This window comes from Parasteatoda tepidariorum, chromosome 11, assembly GCF_982258835.1.
Source record: "Parasteatoda tepidariorum strain Cologne lab strain chromosome 11, Ptep-v5.0, whole genome shotgun sequence".
NCBI classification, from domain to species: Eukaryota; Metazoa; Arthropoda; class Arachnida; order Araneae; family Theridiidae; genus Parasteatoda; species Parasteatoda tepidariorum.
In genome coordinates, this window is record NC_141765.1 from 61,914,585 (window position 1) to 61,929,325 (window position 14,741).

Sequence of the window (14,741 nt, forward strand, 5' to 3'; positions counted from 1 at the left end):
CGTTATGCTTCACTGTTTGTGCTAGTAGATTTTGATGGTCAAAGTCTAAGAAAATAGATTCTTTTTGAAGATTTTTGAATGATCTTTGACCATTAATGCAAAGGTGCACTGAAAGTTTTTAAGTCTTAATGTTAGTGAAATGTAGTAGAACATAAAATAATGGTTAGTGTCATGATTCACTCCTTTCACGAAAAGTATAGCAACTTGAAAATCAATGTTTTTTTAAAAAAAAAAAAAAAAAATTCGAGTGTATCTTCAGTTTTGATCCCTAAAGCTTCCAGAAAAAATTATTTTTTACAAAAAAATAATAAAAAAACAGGTGGCAAATAGTTTAACATAAAAGAAAATATCTTGAACATTTCAAGAAAATTAAAAATTTCAAGGATTCAAACATGCTTGATTTGCTAAATTTTTTTTAAAAAAAACTGGCTCTTAAATATACAGTTCTTTCTTGATATATATAATGAAAATATAGTCATAACATACCATCATCATACGTAATGCAGATTTTCATACCATCATGGTTCCAAGACATTCCTTTAACTAAAGACTTTTGCCGATTATTAACCATTTCTTCATACCAAATACCTAAACGATCAAAACTAATGCTTTAAACTGCAATTGATTTGAAATTTTTTTATAAATATGAATATTTTTAAAATTCTAAGCAAAAGTTACAAAATTAAAGGTACAAAGTCCTAAATAAGTAAACAAAAAGAAATTAAAATAGAGATATAACTATGGACTTAAAACAAAAATCTTCCAACTTTCCAATAAAAAAGACATGAATAATTTTTATACTGTGGCACGAAGTTATATTTCACAGTTTTCTAAGAATGATTAGTTTCTAAGACAATCTAAGAAGAAAACTGTACATTTTCAAGTCATAATAAGTTGAAAGGCCTTTTTTTATAGAAGATATTCGATTTATGACAAAAACTTTAACTATTTTCAAAATATTATTTTGTGCATTAATAAAATCAAAATAAATGTGTATCAATCTAGAAAAGTCAAAAACCTTGAAAAAAATTCTTAAAACTTTTAGTTTATCTGATAATATATATTAAAGTTCTAATTTTTACTTAAAAGGAAAAATATCTGATGAATAAATGCAAGCAGAATTTGAACATAGCAATATCACTGCTTTTTTGTATTTAAGAAACTATGCCTACTTGAATATATGCATAAGATCAAATAAGATTGTTAACAATATCACTGTTCCATAAGAGAACAAAAAATACTAGACATTCCAGTTACAAAGAAAAGTTAATCAAAAGCACTTTACGAATAATCAGTAATAGCAGTAACAATCAATATTTCAAAACATAATAATTAAAAATTATGAGTCTATTACTTATAAAAATAGCAGTCAGAATTGAAAACTGTGTCTTATTTCAATTATATGTATTTAATTGAGTATTTTTAAGTTTTTTTCTCCATAAAAACCTTGATTTAAATTTGAATTCAGGCATGAAAAAAAAAAGGTTCATTTACATAAACCATAAGAATTATTTTTAAATTTTTTTATTTATATACCTTTGTGTTCCATCCAAACCATAATAAATCCATTAGTGTCACATGAAGTCAATTTTTGATATGGTTCATTCCACTGAACAAATGACACTGTACCTATAAAGAAAATAAAAACAAATTAGTAGTATTCAACAATAATTTTCAACAAAACTACTTACAATAATAAATAAATAGCTTACAGCTGATAACAAGCCTTATTATCATATTTAACTAAATTATTCTTGATTACTTGCATTAGTAAAAAACATTGTATAGAGCTGATATGAGGGAATATTGGAAAGTTATGGGTTGTTCATGTAATTAAAAATCCAGCCAAAGTAATGGAACTTTCAGTTTGTTGTTCACGAAAATCGAGAATATTCAATGTTTGAATGTTCCCCCACACTGAATAAAAAGCTAAAGAGGGTGCACAACTGGCAGGTCATCTAGAGGTTGTCTATACATGGCATTGAGTAAATGCTAAAGAATGCTATTTATTAAATTGTTTTACCACATAAATTTTTTTTTTTAGTGATAACTATAAGCAGAGTCTTTCAATTTCAGTAAACAGTCACCCCAACTTTCATTTCTTTCGATTTATGACGAATAAAAAACATGTTGTAAAACTTTTGATGTAATGATCAGATCTTCATGTTCTAGGGCTCAATCTTAATGGTTTATGGGAATGACCTCAAATATGCTAATTAATAAGTGAAGACAATATTTTAAGTTACGACATCAGACACAAAAACATAAACGTACTTTCTTTGAATAAACATATCTTTTTTCCCAACAGAATCAGATTTCTGACCCCCAAAGTATAGGTAGGTGCAATCTGGGATATATGATCACCCTAGTTTGGCCAAGAGAGTGATTCAAAATTGGGACCCCTTAGTGTTAATTTTACTTTTTGTGTATTTCGTCCTACCTAGAGAAATTTTTAAGCAAGTTAAAAAACTTTTGCAGACAATTATAAAACTCATTTGTCCAAAGATAATTCCATGCAAAAAATAAATTTTAGTAAATATTTATTATTTTTTCTTATTTCATTTAATAATAGTCAAAAAAATTTCCGAATTTTTTTCAAGTAACATTGAATAAAATAATAAAGATTGCTAAATTTAACTAAAAGTTATTTTTTGCTTGGAACTATTTTTGGATAAATTAATTATATAATTGCGTGTAAAAAATTTTCAGTTCGCTTAAAAAGTTCTCGAGACAAAGCAAAATACACAAAAAGTAAAATTAACATTAAGAGGTGCAAACTTTGAACCGCTCTCCAAACTAACCTATTGAAGGGACCATTTTTTCTAAATTGCGGCTAAGCCCCATTTTAATTTTGGGTCAGAAATCCGAATCCGTCGAAGTAAAGGTCTGTTGATTCAGAGAAAGTACGTTTTTGTGTCTGATTTCGTAACTTAAAATAACCCCTGCTCTTATTAAATACCATATTTGAGTTCACCCCCTTGAACCAGGGGCGGATCTACTTAAGGGCTTTTTGGGCTGCAGCCCAGGGCCCCGTGGGTACAAAGGGCCCCAGTTCCCACTGAAAACAATAAGTGATATTTTGAATTGAAAAAAATATCGAATATTAGAAAAAAATATATAAGGTTGGCAACCCTGAGATCAATTAACCCATGCATGTGCGCGTCTATCGAACGGAACAGGGAATTATTCGTCGCTTGTTTTTGGTCAGTGTATTTTTTCGCGTCTATTACGGGGGACTTCCCACAGCGCCGCTTAACGCCCGACGTAATTTTGCTTTTTTTTCGAGCTTCTGTTCTCGTCGTCAAAGTGACAAACTTGTTTAGTTTACTAATAACTGTCATGACTACCAGAAACCCTCTGATCCCACTGAAAACTATATTGGTAGCAAGAGGACTGTAATACCGAGGCGGAAAGAAATTTAGAGAATATTAAGTTTGAGTTTGAGAAATATGTTGATGTGGGCTTGTGGCCAGAATTGCTAGATAAGGATTTTATTAATGATATACTCTCACATTAAATGACTGACTTTCAAAATAAAAATCCGAAAAATATATATTCAGCTTCAATAAAGAAATACAAAGAACAAAACCGAACATTTTCAAATAGGTATTTCATTAAGAAAATGACAAATTATCAATCACTGGAAAGATCTTGGTTATGATCTTGGAATAAATTTTTTTGTATCATTTTAAAGTATATAATTGTACATGGCAAAATACAAAATATGAGTGAAACAAGTTGAATAGTTCCTGAGAAATCAAATTTGAAACATACAGCTTTTCTAAAATTCAATTTCTTAGGAACAATTCAATCGATTTTGCTCAAATTTTGTGTTTTGCCATGCAAAATTAGATACATTAATAAGTAAAAAATTATATACCTTACAATGCAAAATTTGTTCGACTATTATTAAATAAAATAACAAAACATAATAAATATTTACTAAAATTTATCTTTTGCATGAAATTATCTTTATACAAACAAATTTCATAGTTGTGTGTAAAAATTTCTCAATTCGCATCAAAAGTTTGAGAGCTACGGCAAAAATGTAAAATTAATATTAAGGGGTCCAAAATTTGGATCGCTGTCCTGACGAAACTATGGAGACTATATTTCCCAAACAGCAGCTACCTCCCATATTTTGGGGGTCAGAAATCTAAATCCGTTGCAAAAAAGCTATGTTCATTCAGAGAAAGTACATTTTTGTGTCTGATTTTGCAACTTAAAATATCGTATGAACTTATTAATTAGTATATTTGAGTCCACCACCTCAAATCATTAAGATTAAGTTCTAGAGCATAAAGATCTGATCATTAGATTAAAAGTTATTCAGACTGGCCCATTTTTTTGGAGTCCTGTACATAAAAAGTAAGAAAAACCACAAACTAAGGACGAGCTGATGTATTCCTGAATTTATGTTCTTCATTGCATACATTTAACACAAGATTAGTAGTATAACTACTAATCTAATTAATTCAATTAATTTAGTTTTAATTGTTTTTTTCAGAGGTATTCATTCAAAACAAAATTTCCTTATAACAGATCAATAAAAAGTTATTTTATTAATCCAGGGAAAAAACATCCATGAAATGAATTAATTTTCAATACACCTTTTTAGAAATAAATTTTAAATGGTAGCAAAAAATATTTTGGATGGTAGATTTAATGAAATAATAACTACTTCTAGAGCTAAACTAATTTTGTTGAATCAATATGAGGCTCGGAATATCAAAAAGTAAAAATTTGTATTTTGTTTAAAGTTTTTCTAACTTAATACATTATGTGATTACATTTTGAATGTTTGTACCCAGAAGTGTATGTACATAAGTAACTAATGTAAAAAAAAGTTTTAAGTAACAAAAATAATATAAAATTAAGTCAAAGATATCTATCATAATAAAATTTAAAATGAATATTTCAGAGTGGTTGTAGATTATTTATTTTGATCATTAAGTGCATTTTTTAAACTATTAACAAATAGAAAAACAAAATTAATACCCACTATTTATTAATATAAAACTTTTATTTACTACATAAGAGAATAAAACTAAATTATAAATTATTTTTACATTAAATGGAACACTTTCTAGGATAAACTTTTGTACATCCTTTTTAATTTTTAAACATTTTATCAAGTATTAGCTTTTTCAATACAATAGAGACATATTTATTTTTGAAAGTGATATTTTTTAACTGTCTAAGTGTTGAGTCAAGTGAAGTTCTACTAGAAAAACACAAAAAAAAAAAAAAAAAAAACAAGCTAAAAATTCCAAAAAAGCAGGCACTAATTCTCAGAGGTTTTAATTATTCTGAATGATGAACTAAAATTTTATTTTTTTACTTTAAATTGTAATTAAGATATCCTGTTTTCAGTAAATTATAGTTTGAAGTCTAGGTATTTAAATACAGGATTCATTTGGTAAAACACAACAGCAGAAAAATTTGGACATTTACATCCTCTAAAACAATAAACTGTAATGTTAAAATAATAGTTTAAAACTAAATTTTTTGAATATTTAATATTATTATTTAAAAAGGTTTCAAATTCTAATTTTACAGACGTTTTGCTGAATTTTAGAAATTATTATTTCTTATTAATAAACAATGATTAACGTGCTTTAAAGTTTTAAATGAAACAACAAAGGCCTTTGGTGTTTATTTAGGCTTTAGATAAGCATCAATATACTTCTTCATATCCAAATAGACTATTCCGAAAAACATAAAATTAAATATCTATTCATTTTTTTCCATAGAGATTTGGACCACAATCTTATGCAAAATAAAACAGCTTCCAGCAACTATGAAAGAGACTCCATTCCATCAAGAGTTTTCTTATAATCAGAAGTGTAACTAGACGTTGAGATAAGTTTAACGAGTCAATTTTTTTTTTAAAATAGAGAAACGCAAGACATACTGTGAATAAAAAAAATCACATATGTCTTAAAAGATGTAACCACTTGGTTCTAGTTTTTCTAATGACGGTCCATAAATAAATATAAATTATTTCAATTCATGCATGCGACATTTTAAATTATTAAAAATATTAATTGAGTAGCCAAAGTTAAGTATGCTCTACTGGAATTTATATAATTGTATGACATAATGAAGAATGCAATAAAAATAAGAAATAATAAACTAACATCACTCTTTAAATTTCATCTTAGTAAAAATGAAAATAAAAAACAAATACCAGTATGTCCTTCTAAACTTTGATTGGTTGAAAGACTAGATGAACTAACTACACTGGCAGTAATTTCTTTTCCTAAAATAAGTAAATAAAATTATACAACTAAATTAGAGAACATAGACTAAATATTAAAATTTAAGCAAAATACAGAAATCACAGTCACTCTTGTAAAAAAAAAAAAAAAAACCAAACAAATCTTTTTTTTAAATGTAGCCTAATAAAAAAATCCAGGGGAAGAGTTTTAAATAGGAACCTCAAGAAAATTACCTCTATGAGCTTCTTCTTTCATTATTTATTTAGACAACAAGAAAACAAAATTAAAAAAAAAGTCATTTGAATTTTTTAATAATAGTTTGAAACAAAAATTTAAAGAAAAAATCTCTTGTTTTCAAAAGGTCTTAAGTTTCACTAAATAAAAAACTATTTCAATCTTTAAAAGTACAGTAAAAGTCCATCATAATGACAATTCACAATAACAATGTAATTGTTGCTTGTCGTTATAAGCAAATACACACATGTAATGTAAAAATAACATTAAAAAGCATAAAAGATTAAACCAAAACATTTACGTTCTTTCATTTGGATTTAAAACATGTATCTATAGAAGAATGCCCTTGCCTTCAGATTGTTGGCTTAGCAGGAAGTTTTTAAAAAATGCAAACAAAGAAAAAAAAACAAAACAAGAAAGTGCAACAGATTTTTATGCCATTGATTACACTGAATATTGATTTCAATTAGTCAATTAGTAAGTTTTTAAACAAGGGAGTAAGATGTATGGTAGATATGTGGTGAACAAAAAATATATTCTTTTGAAGTGTAAGACAAGATTCTTCAAATCAGTTGAAGAATTTTTCTCCAGTGAGGAAGAAGATAGCTCTTGACTGTTGGTCAACCACATACTTGCTTTATAAAATTAAAGGGTTAAGAATTTAAGAAAGAGATAAGGTGTTTGTTTTTCCCTTCCCTGCATGGATATAAAAACAAATAACAATATATACTGTTTTGTTCTTTTTAATATAATATTGCTCATTAAAATAATAGAAAAACGTATTACCCCCCCTAAAAATTACTGCAAGTGGAAGGTTCTAAATTTTTAACTAGTTATAAACATAGAATTTTGTATCTTTAACAATGGTATTTTGATGGAGACATAGTGTAATAGTGAACTTCTTGCATTGTAATGAGAAATACATATGCTAAACTCATTAAATTATACTTTTTACTGACATTTAAGACAAAAAAAAAAACATTAGAAGAACTAGGTGAAAGAACATTTAAGTGGTATTTTTGCCTATTTGAAAATACTCATATTAGAATGAATAGTAACCTCAAGAAGGTGGCCTCAAATAAACTTTCTTTTATGAAAACTGATTTAAAAAAAATTGACTTAAATTAATGTTCTAACATATACACAACAAAAATTTGTTCTAAAACCTATGTTAGTGGTTCATCTACTAAGTTTTTCAAACATAAGATATCATCTACAAAATCATAAATTTTGACTCAAGAACAGGGTATAAAATCTATGCAAAGGTCAGGCACCAAACTTAATTGTAGTCTGGCTCAGCGCCTTTTTTACTGAAAGAACAAGGCCTAATGCTAACTAGCAAGGAGAAGGTTATAAGAAAGCCCCCACGTTCAATAGTAAAAATTTCTGGGGAAAAAAAAGGTTTAAAGAATTAATGCAAAAAATCTTATTTCGAATAATTTCTAAGAGACTTCACACAAATTAATGTAAGTTTTAAAAAATATAACCTGAGAAAATCTTTCCATAAAAAATGGTACAGCAAATTTTGTCCTTTAAATGTATGCATATTTATTTTGAAAATATTTAATCAAAAAATATATTTCATTTAAGTATAGAACATCATTAATGCAGCCAAACATATTACATATAATACAAAGAAGTCCAAGAATATTATTTAAAAGAATCTTAATCATATAACATAATGAATTAGTTTATTAAAAAAAAATAATTTCAATTTGTAGCATAATACTTACTGGATTCTAATTTTAAAACTTTCAGAATGCCACCTTCACCTCCACAAGCAATGTATCCATGGGTTTTATTCCAGGCAATGGATTTCATGTTAATGCTCTTTGGCAAGGCTATCTAAAATAGTAGCATATAAATCTAACTAATTACAATCATACACAATATTTTTAGAGTCATAAGTAACATAAAATGAAAACTCTTTTCAAAAACTTTTAACTTCAACATTTGTAACCTTTTTACAAAAGCAGATATTAATTCTTTTGCCAACATACTTAGTTCAAAAACTTAATTCAACAGGGAAAATCACTGGTACACATTCCACATGCATACATTGTCAATGTTATTTTAGGTATATTGACCAGATTAAACAAATATGTCTGTTATTAGAAAAATTAATAAGTTATAAATTAAAACAGCAATTGAAAAATATTTATGAAGAGGAAAAAGTTTTAAAACTAATTAATTCCATATTATTTTTTATTTTAATTTTAAAGTATTTGTTTAAAGTCACAAGATCGTTTCTTTCTTCACATTTCAGTTATTAATGTATCTGTCTTAATAAAGAGTAAATTAGCATGTTCACTATTAGGAATCATGGACTGCATTTGAAAAATATTTATCGAGATAGAGAAATTTTAACCCTCTAATTGATTCTGCTTAAATGTTTTAAAAGCATTTGTTCATACCTGAAGCACCTGAAAGGTAGATTAATTTTTTTAAATAATAATAAGCACTTGATATTATTAAAACTTTTCTGAGACTCTCTTCTGAAAAAGTCTATGCAATCCTACGTAAACATTATACTAAGACAGATTATAAATTTTAATAGACATCAAAACTTAGACTTGAACTAAGTCTCAATCATACATAAAGTAATCCTTAAATGCACAACATTATTTAATTTGATGGCAGTTCAAAAAAATAAAAATAATTCCCTTAATTAAACCATTGTATTTATATTCTTACAGTTTGTTTTTGAAAACAGGAATTTACCACTTCAGAAGGAATCTACTTTCAGAGAAGGTAATACACAGAGATGTGTACTACCTCAAGTTCTAAGACACATAGTTGTGGCTTATTGTAAATTAAACAACCAAATATTTTTTCAATTTATTTTACCCCTATTTTGATGAAATCAAAGTAGACCTGGCACACGTACGGTAAGTCCTCAGATAGGAAAATGTGTAATACTTTTTAATTAATATTTATAGTTATCTCTTAATTCTAATAATTTAATAAGTCAAGATAACTAATTAATAAAAATACAAAACAGCCAACATTTTCTAATTTATTTGAAAATATTAATTAGTAAACATGAACATTGACTTTATTTATCTTTAAATTTTTTCTATTTCATGAACTTGGGAAGTAAAAGGACAATTTATGAATTACTAATTTAGCAGTGTTTCACTCTTCATTCATTGTGAATTTCAGATGTTTTACTTCCAGCGATTAAATGATAAATACAATGTATAGTATTTGTAATACATATAAAAATTTCTATTTCTTTTTCAAAAAAAAAAAAGATAATTTTTAAAAAAAAAAATATTATTATTTTTTCTTCAATTCTACTTTGAAAGATATTTTAGTGATTCAGTTTAAAAAAAAAATGTACAATGAGATCAAGCATTAATTAGCATGCCTAAAATATATACAAATTAGATAATTAAGTTAATTTCTCAATAAATCATGATTAAATAGGAACAAATCTATGAGTTGGATAATAATTAATGCATAGATATTTTTTCAGCTGTGTTAAACTTAAAAACTAATTTTACAGAGTAATAATATTAATGCAGAGTTAGACAAACTCAACTCAGTTTAAACAGAGCTTTAAAGGCGATTTTACTTCAGGACAGGGAATGAACTCTTTTAGGATGTTATTTTATAATAATCATAATTAACAAATAAGCAAACCTCCTGCTCTTGTTTAGTTAAAGTATAAAGTTATCAATAGCAAGAGTGGTATTATAAAGAAATACGTATAGCAATGTAAATCTCTAAAAAAAATTGAAGATTATAAACACTCCCCAAAAACAATATTTATTTAACAAAAAACAATAACAAAAGTAGGCCTATATATATATATATATAATGTATAAATTTATAGATAAAAGTAATAGTAACGCCACAAAAACAAGTAATAAATGTGTTGCAAAACAATAAGTTATTGCAGAAATGTCTCGGCTGCTTTGAAATTTTCCCAAATTTTATGTAAATAGTACGTACTTTTTTACTCATATAGCACTGCATAGTTGACGTTTCAAAATAACTAAGAATAAACTAATAAACTATTGACAAAAGATGACAAATCTTGACAGTTCAATTGTGTGTTTGTAAACAACGCTCAATCACTAAGGCAACCACACTACAGTGACAGTTAAGAATTCGAGAATAAAAGTTTCACAGGACTTGGCCACCGCAGATTTAAGAATGTGTCTAATTCTCACTATCATGCTGAGAGCTAGAACGAATGCGCATTTACATTATCAATGAGCGATTAAAGCACTGTAATGCTAATAATACCTTGTATCAATCAGATTTTTAAATTTACTCTATAACTCCTAGATGCAATTCGCATTTTTCAGAGATAAAATTACCAGCGAAATCCGGATTGTCCGAACCAAATAAGTTATGGAATCTGAAATTTGAAAGAAAATGTTACAGGTTCGAAGTCGTGGAAAAAAAATCACAGCTTTTTTAAGGGAATAAAAGGAAAGCACTTTGCAAAGCAAAGTTTGAAGCACCATTTCAAAAATGAACAAGAGTAAAAAATATTTATCTCATAAAATTTAAAGTTCCAACTGGGCAAATTTGTAAGATAAATTTTTTTAAGTGTCCAATGTACAGTGCGCAAAATAAAAAATAACAAAACTGGACCACCTTGAATAACTTTTGATTTAATGATCGGATCTTCACGTTCTAGGACTCAATTTCAATGGTTCGAGGCATGGGCGGATCGTGGATTTGTGGGGCCCTGGGCTGGAACTACTTAGGGGCCCTAATAGCCATTTTGTCAAGAAAATTTTTCTATAGTGGTGTAGATAAGTATATAGAAAAAATAGGACAATAAAATAATTTTATTTATTTATTTTTATTTGTCTATACAAACAGCAACTGTACATCATTATTGCAAAAGCAATTGACAGGTTATGTGTAGTTATGTTATATAAATTATAAAGCAACCTTTCTGCATTTTTGTGGTGCAAATTCCTTTATTTGCTCATCACATTGTTAGTCCTTCGTTAAATCACAGTTTATGGAAAGAACTGATAAATGATTTAGTCGATGGTTCGACATTGTTGTCCTATATTTGTTTTCGATATATGAAATTCTGGAGAAAGAGCGTTCAGCTTCACAGCTAGTGATTGGCAAAGTTAAAAAAATCTTTAAGATAGTGTAGCAATTTGGAAAAACATCAGCAAATTTCTTTTCATAAATTAGCATAAAAATTTCACACAAGAGGTGTAAGACTCTGGCTTAGACTGAAGTAAATAAGATTTTAACTGAATGCACTCATTCACTAAATTCTCGTCCACGTCATCTGGATAATAATCAACAATATTACGTACACTTTCCAGATCTATGTTTTCCATATTTTTGTCATGCAAATCCCTTAAAAATTTGAATTTCTTGCTATACATCTCATACACTTGGCTCCTTTTATTTAAATCCATAATCAGCTTATCTAACGCAACGTTTAGCGTGTCTCTTTTAAATTTTCCTGCGCCGTATACTGAGAATTTATCGGTAGACTTATCTGAAAATTTTGGAGTAGTGCGTCTCTTGTTTACGTCATTGTAGTTTATTCCCACACTAGTACTTAATTTTTTAGCTTTCTCTTCGTATTCCTTTAGCTTCTGATCTGATTGGTGCCTTATGTTGCTCACGAAGTCTTTTAATGACACAATTAACTTGTTGCCTTCACGTGTCAACCACACTAACATTGATTTCTTATGCTCATTAGAATTTTCATGATTTTCTAAACAAGTTCCTATGCGTTTCCAATCAGAAAATCCGGTTGTGTATTGAGAAGGGATTTTAGAAAAAAGTTTGCAAGCCAAAAACCAAAAACAGTACCTACCATGGTCGAAGAACATTACCAAGATCTTTCCAGTGATTGATAATTTGTCATTTTCTTAATGAAATACCTATTTGAAAATGTTCGGTTTTGTTCTTTGTATTTCTTTATTGAAGATGAATATATATTTTTCGGATCTTTATTTTGAAAGTCAGTCATTTCATGTGAGAGTATATCATTAATAAAATCCTTATCTAGCAATTCTGGCCACAAGCCCACATCAACATATTTCTCAAACTTAATATTCTCCTCCGGGATGTTTCCCAGACCGTCGCCAATAGCCCATTGTGCAGCTCTAGTGCGACGTAAATTAACAACAACAACAACAAACTTAATATTCTCTAAATTTCTTTCCGCCTCGGTATAACAGTCCTCTTGCCACCAATATAGTTTTCAGTGGGATCAGAGGGTTTCTGGTAGTCAAGACAGTTATTAGTAAACTAAACAAGTTTGCCACTTTGACGACGAGAACAGAAGCTCGAAAAAAAAAGCAAAATTATGTCGGGCGTTAAGCGGCGCTGTGGGAAGTCCCCCGTAATAGACGCGAAAAAATTCACTGACCAAAAACAAGCGACGGATAATTCCCCGTTCCGTTCGATAGACGCGCACATGCATTGGTTGATTGATCTCAGGGTTGCCAAATTTATATATTTTTTTTCTAATATTCGATATTTTTTTCAATTCAAAATATCACTTATTGTTTTCAGTGGGAACTGGGGCCCTTTGTACCCACGGGGCCCTGGGCTGCAGCCCAAAAAGCCCTTAAGTAGATCCGCCCCTGGTTCAAGGGGGTGAACTCAAATATGGTATTTAATAAGAGCAGGCGTTATTTTAAGTTACGAAATCAGACACAAAAACGTACTTTCTCTGAATCAGCAGACCTTTTCTTCGACGGATTCGGATTTCTGACCCAAAATTAAAATGGGGGTTAGCCGCAATTTGGAAAAAATGGTCCCTTCAATAGGTTAGTTTGGAGAGCGGTTCAAAGTTTGTACCTCTTAATGTTAATTTTACTTTTTGTGTATTTTGCTTTGTCTCGAGAACTTTATAAGCGAACTGAAATTTTTTACACGCAATTATATAATTAATTTATCCAAAAATAGTTCCAAGCAAAAAATAACTTTTAGTTAAATTTAGCAATCTTTTTTATTCAATGTTACTCGAAAAAAATTTCGATTGTAAGGTGCATAATTTTTTAAACCACTTCAAAGAATACATTTTTACATGGCATATTACAAAATTTTAGTGAAATCGGTCGAACAGTTCCTGAGAAATCGAATTTCAAAAATGTCGTATTTTAAAAATTAGATTTCTCTTATTATTCGACTGATTTCACTTAAATTTTGTATTTTCCCATGTGAAATTATGTTCTTTAAAACGATGTAAAATTTTTTATACCTTACAATTCAAAAATGTTTTGACTAATATTAAATAAAATAATAAAAAATGATAAAAAATGTATTAAAAGTTATTTTTGCATAGAATTATTTTTGGATAAATGGATTTTATAATTGTGTGTAAAAAATTTCAATTCGTTTAAAAATTTCTCGAGATATGGCGAAATACATAAAAAGTAAAATTAATATTAAGGGGTCCAAACTTTGGAACGTTCTCTTCACCAAACTATCGAGACTATATTTCCCAGATGGTGGCTACCCCCTATTTTTTGGGGGTCGGAAATTTGAATCCATAGGAGTCAGGGACCGATCAAGACAAATTCAGGCCCAAGGCCCACCAAATTTTCCGGGCTCCTAACAAAATATTTTGAAATTAAATTTCTGAAGAGTAGTCCTAACAATACGAAGAATCTATTGAACTGCATGATTCAAGAGAAGCATTTTAAAAAAATTTGAAAGCAGACAATTAAAGATTATTTTTCTAAGATAAAGTTTGCGCATCTAAATGCTTAAGGAAAATATAAAATGTTGGGTGAAAATAAAAATAGTTTGGTGATCACAAACAAGTGAAATCAGTGATTTTTGCTAAACACTGATTAGCTGAATTATTTTAAAGATTGTAGCCTTCCATCTACAGCTTTACATATTTGTTAAGAATAGCTTTTAGTTCTTGTTGACACTGATAATTTATTGTAAGAGACTTTGGGAATATGCATTCTTGTTGCATTTGCTTAAGCCGCTGGAGTAAAAATTGCACCAATTAAATTTCAGCTATACTTTGGAATTTGATAAGTGCAATGTTTACACGAGTTCGGTTTATCACAATATAAAGAAAATTTGAAATAAAAAATGTCTCTTTTTGGGAAAAACTGTTTCTTTCAGTATTTAAAAAAAGTAATTTGTGGACTTTTTACTAATTTTTGAGTCCCCCCAAAAAGTGGGGGCCCTAGGCCCGTGCCTATTGGGCCAGGCGATAATCAGGCCCTGGTCGGAGGAAAGGTATAATTATTTAGTTGTTGTTAATTTACGTCGCACTAGAGCTGCACAATGGGCTATTGGCGACGGTCTGGGAAACATCCC

The 14,741-nt window shown here is 28.5% G+C and overlaps 1 protein-coding gene across 2 annotated transcripts in view; it reads right to left on the minus strand.

Moving 5' to 3' along the window:
• Positions 1-10,558, minus strand: part of Oseg4 (intraflagellar transport protein Oseg4) — a 45,676-nt gene extending 35,118 nt beyond the window's left edge. For both annotated transcript variants that reach the window (XM_043043946.3, XM_016061365.4), the window contains exons 1-5: positions 10,413-10,558; positions 8,189-8,300; positions 6,191-6,262; positions 1,537-1,629; positions 487-588 (exon numbers count right to left, since the gene is read on the minus strand). In XM_043043946.3, the coding sequence (XP_042899880.2) occupies positions 487-588; positions 1,537-1,629; positions 6,191-6,262; positions 8,189-8,300; positions 10,413-10,436 (403 nt within the window). In that variant the 5' untranslated portion in view covers positions 10,437-10,558. The remainder of the gene's footprint in view (positions 1-486; positions 589-1,536; positions 1,630-6,190; positions 6,263-8,188; positions 8,301-10,412) is intronic.
• Positions 10,559-14,741: the final 4,183 nt, after the last annotated feature.